Raw genomic sequence first — 20111 nt, forward strand, 5'->3', positions numbered from 1 at the left:
GTACTCTAACCGGGGGGACTCCTCCCTTCTGATCAGGGATCTGGCAGCTGAGCTACTTTCATCCTCTTCCTCACGGCTCTCCGTCTGCCAGTGACCATGTCCAGACGGCGCGCATGTCTCTAAAGCGCAGACATGGGGAAATAATTGTTTGCCAGATATTTTCCGAGCGGAAGACGCCGGTTTGAGGAAAGATGGACGCGCATGGTGGCGGTCTCGGGGGAGTCCGTTCTTATTTGGTGGATATACACGTGTGACCAGGTAGGAAGTTTGATTTCATTTTATTTCTTTTATTTTGCAAAAGGTTTTGTTTACTAGACGAGTGTGTATGTGATATTAGCAAGGCAACTCTTTTACTGGCGCAAGAAGAACAGCGACATGATATTTTAAAATGATATAAATGATTATCACGTTTAAGATTTTGTCGTACAAAATATCTCTAATTGGCTCTGTATAAGCAGTAATATTCTAATGAGTAATATCCTTTCAATATTGTTAATGCGATATATATTCAGAAAATACGTACGTTTCAGGAAATCTACAGTATATACAATATGTGGACAAATATTCTTAAATATGACAAAGATTTAAGATTTTTAAGGATTTTCTGAAACTAATGTCGAGCGTAAGAACAACAAGGAAAAATAAACAATATAGACAACATTCTTGCTTTTTATGTCATTTGTCACAAAATGAAATTCTTGCCTGGATCAGTTAATCATAATATATATATATATATATATATATATATATATATATATATATATATATATATATATATATATATATATATATATAAAATAATTAATAGTACATTAACTTGTTACAATTGAACTTTTCTTTCTCTCAAATAAACAAATTTATTGTACTTGTTCAGCATGTATGAACACATTAGTAAATTGGATTTGTAAATAAAAAAAAATAAAAAAAATATTCAAACGTAATTCCTGAAATATCACATGAGCAATATTTTTAAAATTATTTTTAATGTATTTTTGATCGCATTAGTTCAGAGTAGACATCAATAGTCCTATTTACAGTAAATAACATATATAAACACCATATAAAATAACTTGAAATATGAAAATGAAACTCAATAATTAATACATTTTTGTTTGAAAAAATACAATGTAATTTAACTAAAATTACTTTTGAAATAACATGCATTCCAATATTTTTCTGATGCACTGTATTTATAGTAATATTGTTTTAAATTGCGATGTAAACAGTATAATAAAAATGCAATTACTTATCTATCATAAAAAAAATAAAATAAACCTGTTATGCAGCAAAATCACTTCAAATTTTCATTTTACCTTACAGTGTATATGATATGATGGGGAAAATGATGTTGTTGCTGCCCGGGGTGAGGCTGTCCCGATAAATAGAAAGCCTCAAGCCTCTTAGCGGGTCTTTACACTACAGTGCTGCTAATCTCCCACAAACCAAATAAGAGCATTATTATATTAACAGATCATTCTGTCAACCATAACGCTAACAGTAATTGTTGTAATTGATTCACATCAAAGAAAAATCATTGAAAAAAAGACACCAGGGAGCTGAAAATTCACCCAGATAGTGACGACATGTGAAAGTTCAAGATGACTCAAACATTAAGTTAGGATAGGACCATGCCATCCATTGGCTAAAATGCTTCGAGGGGTAAAATAAAAAAAAATGACTTGAAACTGGGCGCTGTGCAATCCATGTATGTTTAAAACCTAACAACATTTGTAGTGCTATCTCTAGAAGCTAAATTGTGTATAGGATCTATTTATTTCTGACTGAATAATGGCGCGAATGTTTTACAAAGGGAATCAACATCAAATTTAGCAAGTTGCTTCATCTTCCATTTAATTTGCTCTTAATTTGAAAATAAAACGTACTTTTTCTTCCAAAGCATGAAACTATATTTGCAGAAAACTTGTTAAATTCTCACACAACCCCAGAATTATCTACACGTACCCCCATTTGAGAAACACGGAGAAATATTTTTAACTGTGCTTAAGTGACTTTTTGGGGTATTTTACTTGATCAGTTATTTCTCTGACAAAATTTTACATGTACTTTCTACATTTGAACACTAGTTTCTGTACTTTTTATTTGAGTTAAAATGTTAGCAGATTTAATCGGCCGATATTAGCCAAAAACAAAAACTATGGCCTGGCAAAAGGAAGCTCCTCCCCCTCAGTTCAACATAGTTGCTTGGCATCAGTTAATGATGCTTTTCCTTTCATTTTAATTGATCATACTTTCAATTTAGACATAAAACTACTTGAAAATCCCACAAAACCAACCTATGTAAAAATATATCTTTTAACCTTGACTTTTTGACTAATCTTACTTAAACCGGCCTTTTTTTTATTACACAAGTATCTCTACTTCTTAAGTACAGTGATTACTTTAGCCACCTCTTGTTTACATTTATTTTATTACCTCACATACATCGGGGTATAAAAAGTCTACACACCCCCATTCAAATACCAACAATTTCAACCATTAATGTATGTATAACCTGTAAAACTCAAATTAATTTCTAAAACATCCTTTTTGAGGCAATAGGCTAATAAATAATTTAACGTAACTAAAGACACCCAATATAATCAATCAGTTTACAGTATCTCTATTATATTCAAGTGAAAAATGTAGGTATGGAGTCAAGATGTATTTATCTTATGGTCACATTTTGGCAAGCTTTCGGCGATGATGTAATGCTATCCAAGTTTACCTTTAGCTGCACTTGGCTAAAGGTAAACTTCTGTCAGTGTCATTTAATGTAGTGGTGCCGGGAAGTGGGGGTGGTGCACTCTTCTTGTTATCTCCCTGGCATTAGCGCTAATCTACACGTGCCTGCACGTGTTACAACAACAGACATCAGCTAGTGACTCCAAGTCTTTGCAAAGATGACAGCAAAAAAAAAAACAAATGAATGCAGACTGCCTCTGTGCATGTTTTTAACACTGCGGTACTTCGGATGTCATAGTGATTCCATGTGGTCTGCTTGGAGGAAAAAAATGGATTTTCAACCTAGCTCCCAAGTTATAGGTAGAGAAACTGGCAGTTAGTATGCAAATTAGTCCAATTTTAACATAACTGACACATCATTAATTATTAGTAGCATGTGGGTGTGCTTTGAGATACAAGTCACTTGATTTTTTTCAGATATTAGTTAAAGTTTACTGTCAAACAACAACAAACCAAAAGAATTCCACAATGTTTTCACTACATGCTAACAAAATGAGAAACCCTAGAAGTGGGATAACAAATAGAATCCATTTTGTGCCAAGAGATATTTAAACAAAAATGGTGAAGCAACACATGTCGACAGATAACAATACATACAAACAGTATGTTCTTCATCCATGGCATAAATCCATGGCAAAAATATGTGAAAAAGTTAATTAATTTCTTTCTATTTAATTTAAATATAGCATCAGTATGCGTTTTCTTTCATGCAAAAAAAAAAATTTGTATCGTAAGACACCTCTGTACGTTCCTATTAAATATTTCATGTTTTATTATGTTTATATAATTACCTTTCACTGCATCATGTTGAGAAGTTTATCACGCCACTTTTTTGGTTGTCTTCTTGTGGCTAATGCTAGCTCTGTTTAAAGTGCAACTTTAAATTATTCATGGTCAAGAAAAACTGCATCCAAATGTGTTTTTGTTTGTATTAAAACTAAGCTTAGAAAAGCTGGGGGAGGCTATTTGTTGAGACACTTGCCAATGGGTCTGTCTGCCATTCACCTCACATTCACACGTCATTTTCTTGGTTTGAGTCTGACGAATGAGTCAGTCTCACCATTTTCCATCGTCATTACTTACGAATTGAAGGACCTTTCATCGCGATTTGTCAGAATCTAACCGAGAAAATGCCATGTATTGAATGGGAGACAACGGAAGCGAAGACCAGCTGTCAACAATACTGTTCCATGGGCCCTCCACCTCTTGCAGTATGATTTTGCACGTCTCGACAAGTAGCTTTCCTCAACTTTTATAAGCTTACTTTAAAACAACCAGCGAAACCAAACGTATGTTTGAATGCAGTTTCTTTATACAAATTGTTGCTAACAAAGCTCTTTTAAAAGTAACAGTCCAGACGACACTTTCTCAGAGGTGTAGATAGCAGCCGTTAACGATCCCTTCCCGAAGAAGTCCGCCTAATGGACTTAACCGCGCTATATATTCCCACACCCTTGCTGCCAGCAGGGCCAGCGCAGACCCGTAAGCGGCACTTATTTTAACAACGCTGCTCACCGTTCACACACAAAGAACACACTTATCCTGTTTAGTGGTAAGGACATAAGGAGGGTGTATTTTTAGCGGACGTTTATATATACTCAGCCACACAGTGGAAAGTGTCTATGTCGGGTCGATATATTTTGGAAACAAGCACGATTGAAGCTGTGAGAAGAGATGAACGAGAACTTCAAAAGAATTTTTTAAAAAATCAGGTCCGAACACCAGAAAATGCAAACATGTTTCTCACAATAATATGACGCACGAAAAGAGGATCCAGACCGGATCCAAAATTGCATGTCAATTGTTACACGACGAAGAAAAACGCATCAAAGAACCGTGTATGAAAAAGGAAACGGTCAATCCAGTTTGAATCTGTCGTTTGCAAAAATTGCTCTTGACAAATTTCACTGTGAAAAATGGCATATGGTGGATATAGCAATTATAAAAGGACGTACCAAAATACGAATCTGGAATATTACCTTTTCGGTTTGAAGTAGATGAGTTGGATTTTGAAGATTTTGAAGATTTTGAAGAATGAGCTCAACCTGGAAACAGAAAAGTTGGTCAACTTAAGTCTCAGTCCGACAGTCGTTCCACCTCCGTCATTGTCGGTCCGCCATTTTATTCACGCCGAAAAGTGTAATCGTTGGTCTGGCGGTCCGTCAGCCGAAAGAAAGTACCGAAAGAAGTAGGGAGTCTTTTCCTGAACTCCTGTCCAATAAAGGCAACTTTCTAGCAACCCCGTGTGATGATGATTATTTATTTCCAGGCTAGCAGGACCCGGCAGGATATAATGGCGAAGGTCAACAGTGAAATCTCCTACTTGACCCGATGCCGCTTGTCCAGTCACATGTCCGAGGAGGAGCTGGCCGTGATCGAAAATGGAGACAGCAGGTTTGTCAGAGGGTTCGGACGGTTCTTAGCCGTGTCCCACCGAGGGAACCAAAATGTGTTTTTTTCTTGTTTTGGTGAAGATAAATACCATCTTTAATCCCATTCTTACATTAAATTTGAAAAGTTAGTTTGGAACGCTAATGCATGCTAACCTAGCATTATCGCATTCTGTAACTGTAGACCAAAAGGGTTTTACTTCTGAATGGGAACCCATTTATTATCAGTCTCTGGCTCAAGTGCTCTAGATGTCTGTGAACACAATGTTCACCTTTGTGGAACCTTGAAAACGTACGCATGCTAACACGTAGCATCCTGGTGTAAATGTAAGAAAGTTCCACAACTAGGACATCTTAGTAGACAGTCCTGTTTGGTACTGAAGATCCTTCAAATTTGTGGTTCTTTAGCGTAAACTGGGTTCTCCAGACATCTGTCACTTGAGTATTAAACTCAGCGTCACTTTGAAAACCTAAGAAATGCTAAACTGTAGCCTCCTGGCATCATAGTGTGAGGGCAAGAACGTGAAGCCATGATTTTCGGTGGTCCCCCGAAAGTTTTCTTGGAAGTTTGCATTCTTTGGACTACGGCGCCCAAAGCACACAGTTTTGATTTGTGAGAGTGACAAACATTTTGATCATGAGAGTTGATGGTGGAACTTTGCGAACGGTGTTTTGTTTCCAGTCTCAATTCCGAGAGGGCGCTGTCGTCAAAGTCCAACAGAACTCTTTTTACTGGTCCAGGAGCAATGGCCAGGTAAAAATCCCCTGTGATGTAACCACTCCCTATCTCATTAGCCTTGATGGGTATCACCTCATTGTTGTCTCCGCTTTCCTGACCACGTCTAGGCTCTCTTACTTCTTCTACATGCTGCGCAACTGGGCCTTTAACAGGATGAACCCAGAAGTACCGGCGAGGCATGACTCCTTCCTGGAGCGTTTCCGAGGCCCCGAGCTCAAAGATGTGTCCGGCTGTGAGAGCGACGGCCAGTCGCCGGACAGCAAAGGCACAACGAGCAGAAAGAAGTGAGTGGAGGCCATGGTAACTTCGATGAAGTCTATCACGAAACGACGGACTTAACTACCCTACGTTGTTTGTTTCCAAAGTCGAGGCAGTAAGTGGCCGCTAGCTACTTACAACATGAATAACTGCAACAACACAGATGAGTAAGTCCATAGACTTGGTAGAAAATGAGGCGGTACCTTGGCCTAGCTGGTAGTAGCATTCTTTCCATTCCCAGTTTATCCTTCCTCTTCTTGTCTTGGTGGTTTGTTGGGTGACACCCAACCAAAACAACAGGTTGGAGAAGAACCTCTGAACTACACGAGTTTAGTTTGGGTCCCATAGATCTACCCATACTCTACCCCTTTCGTCCCGATAAACAGTCCGCGTTAGCGATAAAGAAGGCAAGAAATTGATGTTATAGATTAGAAGAACACCTGCCAAAATAGTTCCAGACCTCCAGCAGACCGGTCCCTCTTTTTGTATTCTGGTATGATTGTCCCTCATAGACATAGACACCCCATCGTGATGAATAAAATCAAAAGCCCGAGCTTGTGTCCCTTAGCAAAAAGGAGGACAAAAAAGAGGACATTAAAAAAGACCAGAAGGATGATAAAAAGGATGACAAAAAAGAGGAGAAGAAGGATGACAAAAAAGACGAGAAGAAGGATGACAAAAAAGACGAGAAGAAGGATGACAAAAAAGATGATAAGAAAGATGACAAAAAGAAAGAGGAACCCCCGTAAGTACTCTCCCTTCGACTTCACGTCGGGGTGATCTAATTGCAGAAACATCTCGTCGATTCCTCCGAACAGGCTGCGATGAAAGTTTGTTTTCCATTTGAAATTCCAGGAAAGAGGTCTGGATCATGGACCCAGCTGCAGACATGTACTACAGGTGGCTGACGGTCATCGCTGGCCCAGTGTTCTACAACCTGATCATGATTGTTACCAGGTATGGCTGAATTCATATTTGAAGTGAAACTGAACAGCCTTTAAACATTTTGATCTATTTGACCAGGGCCTGCTTCAATGAACTCCAGGACCGCTTCACAAAACTTTGGATCTTCTTGGACTACACGTCAGACTTCATCTATTACACAGACACATTTGTTAGGTCGAGAACAGGTCGGTATCTCAGCCAGGAGTCCACCTTGTAGCCCTAAACGCCGATGCGTGAGGCCGATCTCGTGTCTGCTCCTCAGGCTATCTGGAACAGGGCCTGCTGGTGAAAGATGCCACGAAGCTGAGGGCTAAATACAGGACCACGTCGCAGTTCAAGTACGACATGATTTCCATGATCCCCACCGATCTGCTCTTCTTGAAATTTGGATTCAACAATCCCGAGTTCCGCTTCAACCGTCTCTGCAAGATCTCCAGGCTGTTTGAGTTCTTTGAGAGGACGGAGACCAGGACCAGCTTCCCCAACATGTTCCGTATTAGCAATCTCGTACTCTACATCCTGGTCATTATCCACTGGAACGCCTGCATGTTCTTTGCCATCTCTAAGACCATCGGTTTCGGCTCGGACACTTGGGTGTACCCCAACATCAGCCACCCGGAACACGGCCGCTTGGCCAGGAAGTATATCTACTCTCTCTATTGGTCCACACTGACCCTCACAACCATCGGCGAGACGCCCGCGCCGGTTAAAGATGTGGAGTACCTCTTTGTCATCGCCGATTTCCTCACCGGCGTGCTAATCTTTGCTAGTATCGTCGGTAACGTCGGCGCCATGATCTCCAACATGAACGCCTCCCGCGCCGAGTTCCAGGCCAAGATAGACTCGATCAAGCAGTACATGCAGTTCCGTAAGGTCACCAAAGATCTGGAGGCCCGGGTGATCAAGTGGTTTGACTACCTTTGGACAGAGAAGAAGACTTGCGATGAGAAGGAAGTTCTGAAGAACCTGCCGGACAAACTCAAGGCCGAAATCGCCATCAACGTCCATCTTGACACGCTGAAGAAAGTGCGCATCTTCCAGGACTGCGAGGCGGGACTTCTCATAGAGTTGGTGCTCAAGTTAGAGCCTCAAGTCTTCAGTCCCGGGGACTACATCTGCAAGAAGGGCGATATCGGCCGGGAGATGTACATCATCAAGGAGGGCAAGCTGGCGGTGGTGGCCGACGACGGCGTCACGCAGTTCGTGGTCCTCAGCGACGGCGCGTACTTTGGGGAGATCAGCATCTTGGGCATCAAGGGCAGCAAGGCCGGGAACCGGAGAACGGCCAACATCCGAAGCGTGGGCTACTCAGACCTCTTCGCCCTCTCCAAGGACGACCTGATGGAGGCCCTCACAGAGTACCCCGAAGCCAAGAAGGCCCTGGAGGAAAAGGGCAAGGCCATCTTGATGAAGGACAACTTGATCGATGAGGCTGTGGCCAACGCCGGAGCCGACCCCAAGGACCTGGAGGAGAAGCTGACCAGGCTGCAGGACAACCTGGAGGTCATGCAGACCAAGTTTGCCAAGCTCATGGCTGAGTTTACCTCCAGCCAGATGCGCATGAAGCAACGCGTCAGCCAAATGGAGGCCCAGGTGAAGGCCGTCAAACCTGAGGACTTTTCAGAAGTTGTGGCTGACAAGGACAAGAAGGTTCAATGAAGGACTTTCCAAAGAGTGAAAAGACTTTCCCAATAGAGAGTTTCTCCTTCTTTTTATCCATCTTTATACATCCGTCCCATTGTGTACAGAGAATCGCCGAAAAGTTTATAATTGTGAACCAATTAGATACTCAGTTATTAATCCCATGTTGGGGGTTCGCTGAAGGTACATAACCAGTTTGAAAAGGTCATCTGGGTCCTTTTTAAATCCCCTTTTTCTTCAGATCCTTCTTCACTTTTCCCACAGTGGGAATGTCCCGCCGCATATTGCTGCCAATTTGGGTACCAAATATTTGACCGTTGAAAAGCCGTGTGATAATATTTGTTTAAAAAAAAAAAATAATTAGAGAAATGCTGTCCCGTCATAGCCTGTAGACTAGACCGGGTTGAACTTCAAATTAAAATAATGGATCAAATATTTATGCGCATTATATTAAGATGTCTCACTGTATTTGTCTACATGGTCATTTTGTAGATAAAATAAAACATTTCAACATATTTCCTGCACTGTTTTTTTACTTTAGTAGCAGTTTTCCATCGCAACTGTTTATTATGACACCCACAAAGTCTCACTGGAGTCACTTTAACAGAACTTCCAATTAATTTACTCTTAATTTGAAAAGAAATGCACTGCTTCTGTTACGGCATTAGAAAATGTTAAATTGGATATGCTGATGCCTGCAGAAACCTTTTTAAAATCTCACCCTCCATTAAAACTATGAGTAATTAAAATTTTCCTCATTGTTTATGATGGGAACAAAGCAACAAAACAGAATTACATCATATGAAATTGTTTACAAAAGATGATTAATTCGGTTATGCGATAGTTTTTGCATTGTTGCCAAAGTGTCGGTGCGTCTTATACACAGTAACGTAGAAAATACCAGAATTTTACACCAAAATAAATGATGCGTCTGATACACAGGTGGGTCTTTCTCATGAGAAATTACGGTATAAGTTTTATGGTAATCTAACCAGGAAGTAAAACGCCTCATTTGCAGCAGCCATGCCTCTTACGGCGTGGCTGCCTTGACCCCTTCATGACGTCCTTCAATGGCGGCGGACCACACAATATGAATCCATCCATCGTTTTGAATGTTTATCCTCACGATGTTCACGATTCCAACAGTGTGAATACGGCGCCAACAACAAGCATTTTACTGATATTAAAATGCAAAAACGAGAACGATGCACCGCTCTCACTAACGCGCGTTCCTTCTATCAAATCAGTCCCCATGGGAATTCAGTATTAACTGATAGTTCCGCCCACAGGGGAATTATTTACCGCTGCCATTGATTGTCCGGCTGTATACTCATATTTTGGCCACTTTAGCAATTCTACACTAAAACGTTGTAGGTAATAAATGAAACGTTGCTGTTTACTTGACTGACTCGGTGCAAAATCTCTCCTCCTAGGCTCCGGAACCAAAACGAAACTAAAAGACATGGATGAGGTCAGCGTGTGTTTTCTCTTGCATGGGCGGCGTGGGGAGTTTTCAATCGCTCCTGTCGTCAAAATAACACTTTGGGAGTGTTTAGGGTGAGGAATCAACATCGGGAAGTTGACTTTTCATATTTTCGTATGCATGCGGACTCCCGTATGCGTCGCAGCAGATTGGACCCATTGGAGGAACGGAGACAAAAAAACCCACAGAATTAGTGATGGGTGGACGGTTCCAGCCCTAGTAGTGAGTCAGATGAGCAGTTCTCCAAAAGGTTGCCGCAGTCAATCCGAACCGCATCCAGGGTCAACTTCCCAAAGATCTGCAATTTTGTTGGCTCACTCAACAAGGTGCAAGCAGCAAACTCTTCCCCTTCATCTTCATTCTCCTCGGCCAACTGTCCCTCCTGACGTGCGGTCGAGATGTAGTGTGCAGTTGCGGTCTCGGAGTCCAGCGAGGTCTGGGTCCGCTGACTGCTGTCCGACTCGTGGGAGTCAGTCTTGATGTACGCGGCGAGGGGCCGGCGAGGCGCGGGCGGGCCGATCGGCGGAGAAGCCGCCTCCTCCGCGTTGTGATCGGAAAGCTCCTCTGCCTCCGTGATGATGATGATGATCGGCTCCTCCTCCTCCTCCGTCGGCTCAGTCAGACTCTGGTGAGCATGCATTTTACCCTGTGCGGTAAAATGCACTTTCCACTTTAACCCTTTACCTTTGACAGGCCTAAAATATACATGTATATGTGTATACATATGTGTATGTACTATTCATACAGAATATTTAACAAAAATATATCTATAAAATGTATCACTGTATAAAATAAGTACAGTATATATATACATCGTATATATGTATAATAAACCTAAATATATGTATACTTATTCTCTATATATACTATACAGTAGATGTATATAAACTATACATTTACTGTATATATAAATATATAGTATAAATACATCATATATATATTATCCACATACATAATAAAATATATTAGATAGAAAAATATAGTATATGAAAATATGAAATATGTATAAAATATTTCATATAGTATACAGTAAAAACATATATATATATATATATATATATATATATATATATATATATATATATATATATATATATATATATATATATATATATATATATATATATATGTATAATATGTATTTTATATATAAAAATAGGTAAAAAAAATTCTCTTTATACATTATATATAAATATATATATGTGCTGTATATATAAATATATAGTATAAATAGATTTAAAAAATGATAAATACTATATACATATGTATTTATAATCAATTGATATACATTGAATTGAAATGTAATCACCTTGTCCCGGACGCATTCTTGTGCCCATTTGCTGTTTGCGGGATCCGGCACGACCTGAAGCATGAAGCACTGGACTAGCAGCCAAACCCTAAAAAGAGAAGGTTCTCCTGTAAAATATATCAAGTGCTTTTTTTTCTGTTTTGCTTCACTATGTTATGAACCTCTTCTTCACGGCTGATATTTGACACAGGCACAGCAACAAGGGCACCGTCACAGACAAGAGTGAGCACAAGACCAGGAGGACCACCGGGATTCTATCTACAGCTGCCAAGCACGAGTAAACATTTATTAGATATGATCATATTCCGGCGCCCCACCATGCGATACTTTCGCCAAGTAGACATGAGGTCCTCACCTTGGATGAAGATCTTGACTTTTTGATCGGCCGGACTTTCTCCTTGAGAAGTCCAAGCAGTCATCCACAGAATGTGGGTGCCCGGAGGCAGGTCCTCCAAGACAAACGTCCGCTCGGCCGCTTGAACGGAGTCTGTGGATCCAAAACACAACGGTGGCAACTAGATTCAATCGACTTGATCAAGTTATTTGTTTTACATGTTTTCACGCGTCCGTTGCCGTCTTCTAGGTAGATGCGGTAGCTAGTGTGCAGCCGCCCCGCTGAGCCCTGGGAAGCTCCGCCCACGTCAAAATCACTCTACCGCCGTCCACTTGCTGTTGAAGTGACGGGCCAACTTTGGGGACTGCAACAGTCAACGGAAACGCAATGGGGAATTGAACCCGGAACTTGTGACGGCGTCAGACTCATCGGTAAATGTTCACTTACCTGATTGGCTGGTGTTGACGAGTCTAAAGGTTCTTTCGCTCATTGATCCATCACTGTAGAGAACGTAAACGGCTCCTTCGTAGCACTCGGATGCATTCAGACCTGTAGAAAGGAAAAAAAATAAAAATAAACTAGAGCAGCAGTAGATCATTCGCAACACGCTGTGAAAATGATCCCGAACACATCAGGAAAATGATCTGGAACACACGAAGAAGACAATTTTGAAGATAAGAAGAGGGTGATGTGGAAGATCTGAAGAAGACGATCCAAATCACATGAAATGAATGATCTGAAAGAGGTGAATAAGACAATTCAGAATGCATGAAAAATATTATCAGGAAAGTGTACAGCAGATCATATTGAACATATCCTATAACATTTATGAACTGGAACACATGGAGCCAATTGATCCGTCACACATGAAGTGGATGATTAGGAACACTGAAGAGGATGACCCGGAACAAAACGAGGATGAATGAAGGGGACAAGTGAGAAGATATGAAGAGGATGATTTGCACACTTGAAGAGAATCATCTGGAGCATTTGAAAAAGTATGATCTGAAACATCAATAGTATGATCCAAAGTGCAAAAAAATATGATTCTGAACCCGAGGACAGGATGATTCGAAACATATCCGAAGGATGATCTGAAAGAACTGAATATGAAAATCTGGAACACGCACACAAAAATAATGATTTGGTAAACAAGACATGAAGAGGATGACCTGGAATACATACAAAAGGGAAGATGAATTGGAACACATGAAGAACACAAGAAGTAAATGATCACAAACACATAAAGATGATGATCTGAAACATGCGAAGAGGATGATTTGCAACATGAAATTAATCATCTGGAATATTTAGAGAGAATGATGTGGAACATCGATAGTATGATCCGAAAAGCTTAACAAGGATGATCCGGAACACTTGGCATTATTGAGCTGGCACACAAGATGAGAATAATTTGAAATAGTTTAAAAGCAGATGATCCAAATCGCACAAAAATTATGATATGGAACACACCAAAAGAATCATTTGGACTTTGAAAGCAGGACAAAAATGTACCTGTGATGACGGTGTGATGATCTTCTCCAGCCAATTTGAGCCAGTGCAGCTCCTCCAATTTGAGCCCCTCGGGGTACCACTCCACCACGTGGGACGCCGCCCTTTCTGATTGTCTCCACCAGAGGGCGACACCGTGTTTGACTGTTTTTATCTCTACATCCAACTGAGAAGATGCTAAAAAGGCAAAAAAACACAATTTCATTTATATAGAAATTTTAAAGTGGAATTCTTAAAAACGTCAAACATCTTGACATTAGCCTGTGAATTTTTTCCCGATGCTGCTGACGTGATCGTTTACCTTTGGTACGATAGGCGAAGATTTTAGCGGGTGGGGACGTTCCTTTGGAGTTGAGGGCGCTCACAGTCACGTGACACTCGGCGCAAAACGCAACGGAAGTGCTGGTGGCGTTTGCACTGAGGTTGGATGCAACTACCAGTTCAGACTGCCGCTTATGTACCGCCACCAAGTACGCCAAAATTTGACCCCTGGCGTGGGCGACGGTCATTGGCTAGAAGGCGAGAGAAGAATACTTTCAGAGCAGACTGCAAAGAAATTCTGAAAACAAATGAAAAAGTTCAGTGAGAATGTTCAAATTCAGGTTTTTTTTTTCAAACCATCTCAGCGGCCATTTTGTCCCTGGATGTTGCCTGAAAATGAAATTGTCAGAATAACTGTATATAGGTTCTCCCGTTTTTTTTCTTTTTGCAACACAGCATGGTAGATATTTGGTAGACATGGATATTTTCTGTTGGAGCTGTTGGTGAAGAACCTGTGAGGAGACACCTCCCACTATCACAAACTGATTGTTTGCAGTGTTGCCAAATTTCCCCCCCAAACCTTAGGGGAACAATGACTTTTGTACCTAGGGCCAACCCAAATTAATAAATGAGGAGCGGAAAGGATGTGTGACCAGACCAGAGAAAGTCAGGTTCTTGTCTGCTCTCCTCGAGAGAAAGAGCCTACTTGTCTTCCTTCGTGTTAGGTGTTTTTTAAATGTTGGGGGTTACCTGAACCTGACAGACTTCTGTTAGGTTGAAGACTTTTTCAATTCTTCAACAGTTGGGGGAGATTTGATAAACTCAATATTGCATTTGGCAATTCATCATATGTTTCCTGATCATTTCTTTTAAATGCTTCTTTTCTACTAAAGCGAAACTGTCAGCTCTCCTTCATAAGACGAAACGTGCGTATGGAAGTATGTGTGTGTGTGTGGTTAGAAGCGAGGATGTGTGACACGTAACGCCTTAACCGTGGTCAAAATTGACCTTTAAGTGTCAAAGTGTAACAGGAAGCAGACAAACACACACAGTCATGTTTACCTTCCAGAAGAGCCTTATGGACTTGAAATCGAGGGGAGGTCGAGTGTACCACACATCCAGTGCTTTGCCAGGTGCTGCCGGACAACAAATGATGAGATTGGCCTTTTTATTTGTCTTACGGACTAAAATGACAGACTTCCTGTGTTTGGACGATAAGATGCACCAACAAAAATTCAACAGAAAATCTTCTTTTGCCCGCAGTGAACTACGAACTGCAGGTTCTAGCATCAAATATTATATTTATTTTATTTAAACCTTTTTATTGTTCCAGAAATATCATGCATTTCAACACAGAATTAATGTTAGAATAATAAATAAACCGAATAAATAAGAGTACCACCAACATATTTTCAACATAAAACTGACACACTCAGATTGTTAGAATACTGCACCAACACAACGGTATTATGCCTACTAGAAGTAATTGATGAAGATTACCCTAAAAAAAACTACTGCTATGCCACACTGGATTATAAACGGCAGGTTTCAAAGCATGAGAAAAAAAGTAGCGGCTCATAGTCCTTACGGTAATCTCGAACAAACATAAGGCGTCACCATTGTTGTGCTTTGAGGAAACTGTTTACATGAATACCATATCCTAACACCATCAATTTTACACATGTACTTCCCATAGCACATAATCATCCAGAACATCATGTGTTCTAACTCAAAAACGTCAATAAAAAAAGGTTATAAAAGCCCTGAAATAAAATAAAACAATGTAATGTATAGTTATTTACAATACTTGCCTTCCTCCTGAGTCCAGTTGGAGGTGACGTTGCTCCAGTTGCTCCACAGACCGACACTGAATTTGGTTCTGGCTCGGAAACGGTAAAACCGGTAGGGCTCCAGAAACCGGATTGATATCTGATCTGAAGACACGGGAACGTCCTGGAGGAGCAATGGCTAGCATGTTAGCATTTGGACATCTCTCGTTGGAATTAAAAGTCAAACGCAGGGCAATGACATGAACAAAATGGCCTTTTATCAGTATTTTTATATCCGAATCAGACGAACAGTGTTTGAATTATATTCGTTGGTATACACAATGGATTTTGTCAACTTTAAGGGGAAGTTCATCCAAGAATTCCATACATAGCCAGCTATATAACTAGATATAGATAGCTATATAACTGAACTAGCTCGCTAGTTAGCTATATAACTAGAAAGTCAAGCTTGATTGCTAGCTATATAGCTAAACTATCTAACTATATACATACCTAGCTATATAGCTATTTAGCTGGTCAGCTATGTAACTAGCTAGCTAGCTAGCTATATAACGAGCTAATTGGCTAGATAACTATATAATCAAGCTTGATTGCTAGCCATATAGCTAAATACACAACAAAATACCTAACTATACAGTATAACTATCTAGTTAGTCAACTATATAACTAATAAGCCATCTAACTAGCTAGGGAAATATCTAGCTAGCTATATAAATTGTTTGCTAGATATTTACATAGATATTTAAATATCTACTGTAGCTAGCTAGCTAGCTATACAGTATAAATAAGTAGCTAGACTTACATAGCTATGTGTGAGTTTGAATGCTAGCTGACTACATAAAAAGCTAGCTAGCATTCTTTCATTATTCCTTTTGTCGGACTTCTGTCCGTATGACCTATATACATGTTGTTTTCGAAAACAAAAACAAAGAAAAGTTCATTCTTACTAAATTCGTATAATTGGTCCACAATCCTGTTTCCGTAGCATACTGGACCTCGAGGTGTTGTGTTCTGACGGTCATATGAACCTTAATGGTGCACGCCCTTGAGGAGCACTGGGGCCCCCCGAGGCCTGGAGCAGGGGGGTTCGCTGTTGGTGTTAACACAATGTGAATTCAAAAGTGCGCCACGGTCGTCAAACAGAGCCAAGAACACAAAAGGTACCGATGTGACTGAGGGTGAAGTTGGCGGGAAGTGACACGGTTGACCCCAGTACGTTTTTGGTTTGGACCCACACCGAGATGACTTGGACGCTGTTGGCCACGGAAAATCTGGCCAATGGGGGACTAGAATCTTGGATGGAGAATGTGAGTGGAGGTGACAATGTTTTTTCTCCTGATACACTGGTCACCCTGCAACACAAAAGCGGCGATAATAGAAAAATAATTGAAAAATCTGGATTGTGTAAAAACCTCTTCCTGTATAAAAAAAATCTTATCTTTACAATAATATGTTTTAGTAAAAATAGTGACCAATACAATGCTTTTTTTTTTTTAACAAAGGATAGATTATCTGTGCCCATCCCCACTCGACTCTGGTGGGATGTTCGATTTTAACATATTACCACCCTTGGTCAAAATCCAATTCAAACCCGAACTCTAAAAACAAGTATTTACCCTCAAAACGGTGTGGACTAGTGGGTCCCCCCATAATGGCCTTACGGACCAAGAGATCCCCTCAAAGACAGTAAAATCCCAGAATATAAGCCCCCAAATTCGCCAGGTCCCACCAAAATGGTCCCGCATCAAGGTACGAGGTCCCTACAAAGACAGTAAAAACCCAGAATATTAGCCCCCAAATTGATCCAACGCCAGGTCCCAGTAAAATGGTCCCACGCCAAGGGAAGTGGTCCCCACAAAGACAGTAAAAACAAAGAATATAAGGCCCCAAATTGGTCTCACACCAGGTCCCACCAAAATGGCCAAGTGAGGACTGGCCTAAATGTCCTCACTTCTCCAAAATGTCCTCGCTATGCTGGTAGAAAACTCAAAATGCTTCTCACATGCATAAGTGCACAGGAACACACACACAGTCAGACATACACTAACCAGAAATTCGAGGTGACCTTCAGATGTGTTTTGCGGCCTCTTTCCCAGAAACAAAGCACCTCACCACTACGGTTGCTCAGCACCGTGTAGTTGCACCCGATGTTCCTCGCCGCCTCCGGTGGATCTGCAGACAAAAAAAACTTGACAAAAGCTGTTTTTTGGGGACGGCAAACAGCCTCGGTCGGTCCACACTCACGACCGGCCCGGATGTCGATTCCGCACGGGTCCAGGTCCAAGCACGGGCACTTGCAGCTGAACGTCCGGTGTTGGGTGATGTTCTCTACGTGGACGTAGGCGGTGCTGGAGTTGACCACCGTGTGGCGCTGCAGGGCGGCCGGGTGACCGCTGTACATGGAACGGCCGCACTCGCAGTTAAAGGCGCAGAACACGTCCAAGCTGGAACCGCGCCGTACCACCGAACCGGCGCTGGACCACATCACGCATGCCGAGGCGTCACCTGAGAAGGAGAGAAATTTGGAGGGAGAAGAGAAGACCTCCGCCAAGGCAAAAAGGAATGAAGAGTTGTACTTGTTAGCTAGAGAGCTACTTCCTGCTTCATGATCATTGGTTTCCTTCCTTCTTTCCTTCTGACTTGTCAACCTTCTTTCCTTGTTTCCTTCTTTTCATCCGATCCTAGTTTGCATTTTCTCGGCTTTGTTGTTTCCTTCGATCCTTTCTTCACGTGTTTGTTTACTTTTGACTTGGCGTGTTCCTTCCACGTAACCTCCTTCTAGGCTTCCTTCCGTCCTTTCTTTCATTCATTATTCTTTTCTTCCTTCATCCTTCCTTCACGCACTTCAAAACGAAGGTATCGTCCTTCGTTTTCTCTATTCAGAGCATCCATCATTCGTCCTTTCAGAAGTTGGTTCCAATTCCTTCCTTCCTTTTTTCTATTCATCCTTCCATACCTCCTTGTTTTTTCTTTCCCTCTTATTCTTTGTCTGTAACATTCCTTCCTTGACTTCTTTCTGTTCTTCTTTCCATACCTCCTTGTTTCCTCACGTCCTATTTTTCCCCGCCTTCCTTCATTCCTTGCCTTCATCCTGTCCTTCCATACCTCCTTATTTTCTCTCTTCAGAGCATCCTTCATTCATCCTTTCAGAAATTGGTTCCATCTTGACTTCCAAATCCCTCCCTCCTTCCCCCCACTCCCTTTCCTTCCTTCCTTCCTTTTTTCCTTCCTTCCTTTTTTCCTTCCATACCTCCTTGTTTTCTCTTCCCCTCTTATTCTTTGTCTGTAACGTTTCTTCCTTGACTTCTTTCTCTTCTTCTTTCCTTACCTCCTTTTTTCCTCACGTCCTATTTTTCTCCGCCTTCCTTCCTTCCATGCCTTCATCCTGTCCTTCCATACCTCGTTTCCTCTCTTCAGAGCATCCTTCATTCATCCTTTCAGAAATTGGTTCCATCTTGACTTCCAAATCCCTCCCTCCATCCCCCCACTCCCTTTCCTTCCTTCCTTCCTTCCTTCCTTCCTTCCTTCCTTCCTTCCTTCCTTCCTTCCTTCCTTCCTTCCTTTTTTCCTTCCTTCGTTTTTTCCTTCCTTCGTTTTTTCCTTCCTTCCTTCCATTCCTTTTTTCCTTCCTTCCTTCCTTCCTTCCTTCCTTCCTTCCTTTTTTCCTTCCGTCTTCCTTCCTTTTTTCCTTCCTTCTTCCTTCCTTTTTTCCTTCCTTCCTTCCTTCATTAAATCTGATAAAAATGCCCTTTGATCTATCCTTGTTTTACTTGCATCCTTCCTTCATATCCTTCGTTTCCTTCTTTACTGAATAAATGTGTGTCTATACGTGTGCGTTTCTATACATCAAGTGGCTGTTTACATCTTTTGAAGTCATGTAAATTTAGGTTTGCAGATTTTATTTTGTGCACCGCTTGCCAAAATCAAATGGAATAAATTCAACATTTTTAGTGGCGTGCACATTGACTATAATTTGATTTGAACATTTTTCCGGATTTTTTTTTTCTTTTTGCAAAACTATATAAAATTCCACCAGATAAATTGCTCGTGCACTTAATATAATCGGCCGATGAAGATGATTTTTGATTGACGCTTTTCAAATAAACGTGGTGACTTACCTGCGCCAAGTTGCACCAGCGCCAACGCACAGAGCACGAACCGCATGGTGGGAATTGCCGCCATGTGTCATCACTAACTGACTTGATTTTCTGGATGTATGTCTCGCATGTTCCCATCACAGACCGCGTCGCCCTTCGCAAGAAACAAAACAAAACATTGAAATTGGAGTCTTATTGAGAGGAACAAAGCAAACAAAAAAATAAAGGCTACTTACCAAAATCACTATCAAAGATTGTCTTTACCTTCATTTTCTTTTCTTATCAGCCGGCGCGCGGCGGCGGACGTGTCGGCGAGACGAACGTGAGAAGCGTCACCCTTTGTGCTTTTCTTTTTCTTAGCATGTGAGTCAAAGCTGCACTTGATTGGGGGAAGTTGAGTCTGATGACGTGCTGCACAATAGAACCACTACAATACACACACACTCATTTACGGTTTGCAGTGTTGTGCTACACTGGATTTGATTCAGTCGTATTTTTTACAGTATTTTGGTGAGGTTTTTTTTGTGTGTGATGCTCCATTATGTCGTAAACGGTGCGTTATATTATGTTATGCTACGTTTCGTGATGCTACGTTTCATTGCGCTATATT

The 20111-nt window shown here is 41.1% G+C and overlaps 2 protein-coding genes across 2 annotated transcripts; one reads left to right on the top strand and one right to left on the bottom strand.

Annotated features, from left to right (window-relative positions):
- Positions 1–80: 80 nt before the first annotated feature.
- On the top strand, positions 81–9230 carry LOC148416551 (cyclic nucleotide-gated channel cone photoreceptor subunit alpha-like). The gene is made up of 9 exons (XM_088426168.1): positions 81–258; positions 5012–5136; positions 5815–5886; positions 5979–6155; positions 6237–6296; positions 6698–6874; positions 6985–7086; positions 7153–7259; positions 7337–9230. Exons 1-9 carry the CDS (start codon positions 202–204, stop codon positions 8731–8733), a joined length of 2274 nt encoding a protein of 757 aa, XP_088282294.1. The 5' UTR covers positions 81–201; the 3' UTR covers positions 8734–9230.
- A 228-nt stretch (positions 9231–9458) lies between these two features.
- On the bottom strand, positions 9459–19838 carry il12rb2 (interleukin 12 receptor, beta 2a). Its single transcript, XM_088426167.1, is given in 16 exon segments — positions 9459–10844; positions 11508–11595; positions 11669–11771; positions 11863–11994; positions 12060–12110; positions 12113–12205; positions 12289–12390; positions 13357–13530; positions 13655–13865; positions 14677–14750; positions 15426–15567; positions 16352–16494; positions 16569–16756; positions 17453–17576; positions 17649–17909; positions 19523–19838. Coding segments are annotated over 16 exon segments (2406 nt in total). The 5' UTR covers positions 19587–19838; the 3' UTR covers positions 9459–10388.
- Positions 19839–20111: the final 273 nt, after the last annotated feature.

This window comes from Hippichthys cyanospilos, chromosome 10 (genome assembly GCF_059441005.1).
Source record: "Hippichthys cyanospilos isolate Australia breed blue-spotted pipefish chromosome 10, RoL_Hcya_1.0, whole genome shotgun sequence".
NCBI classification, from domain to species: Eukaryota; Metazoa; Chordata; class Actinopteri; order Syngnathiformes; family Syngnathidae; genus Hippichthys; species Hippichthys cyanospilos.

Bases quoted from the DNA above. Each gene is read 5' to 3' on its own strand.
- LOC148416551 (XM_088426168.1), top strand. From the start codon at position 202: ATGGTGGCGGTCTCGGGGGAGTCCGTTCTTATTTGGTGGATATACACG. The intron at 7,087-7,152 runs GTATGGCTGAAT...CTATTTGACCAG, and splicing joins CTGATCATGATTGTTACCAG to GGCCTGCTTCAATGAACTCC. The intron at 7,260-7,336 runs GTCGGTATCTCA...TCTGCTCCTCAG, and splicing joins ATTTGTTAGGTCGAGAACAG to GCTATCTGGAACAGGGCCTG.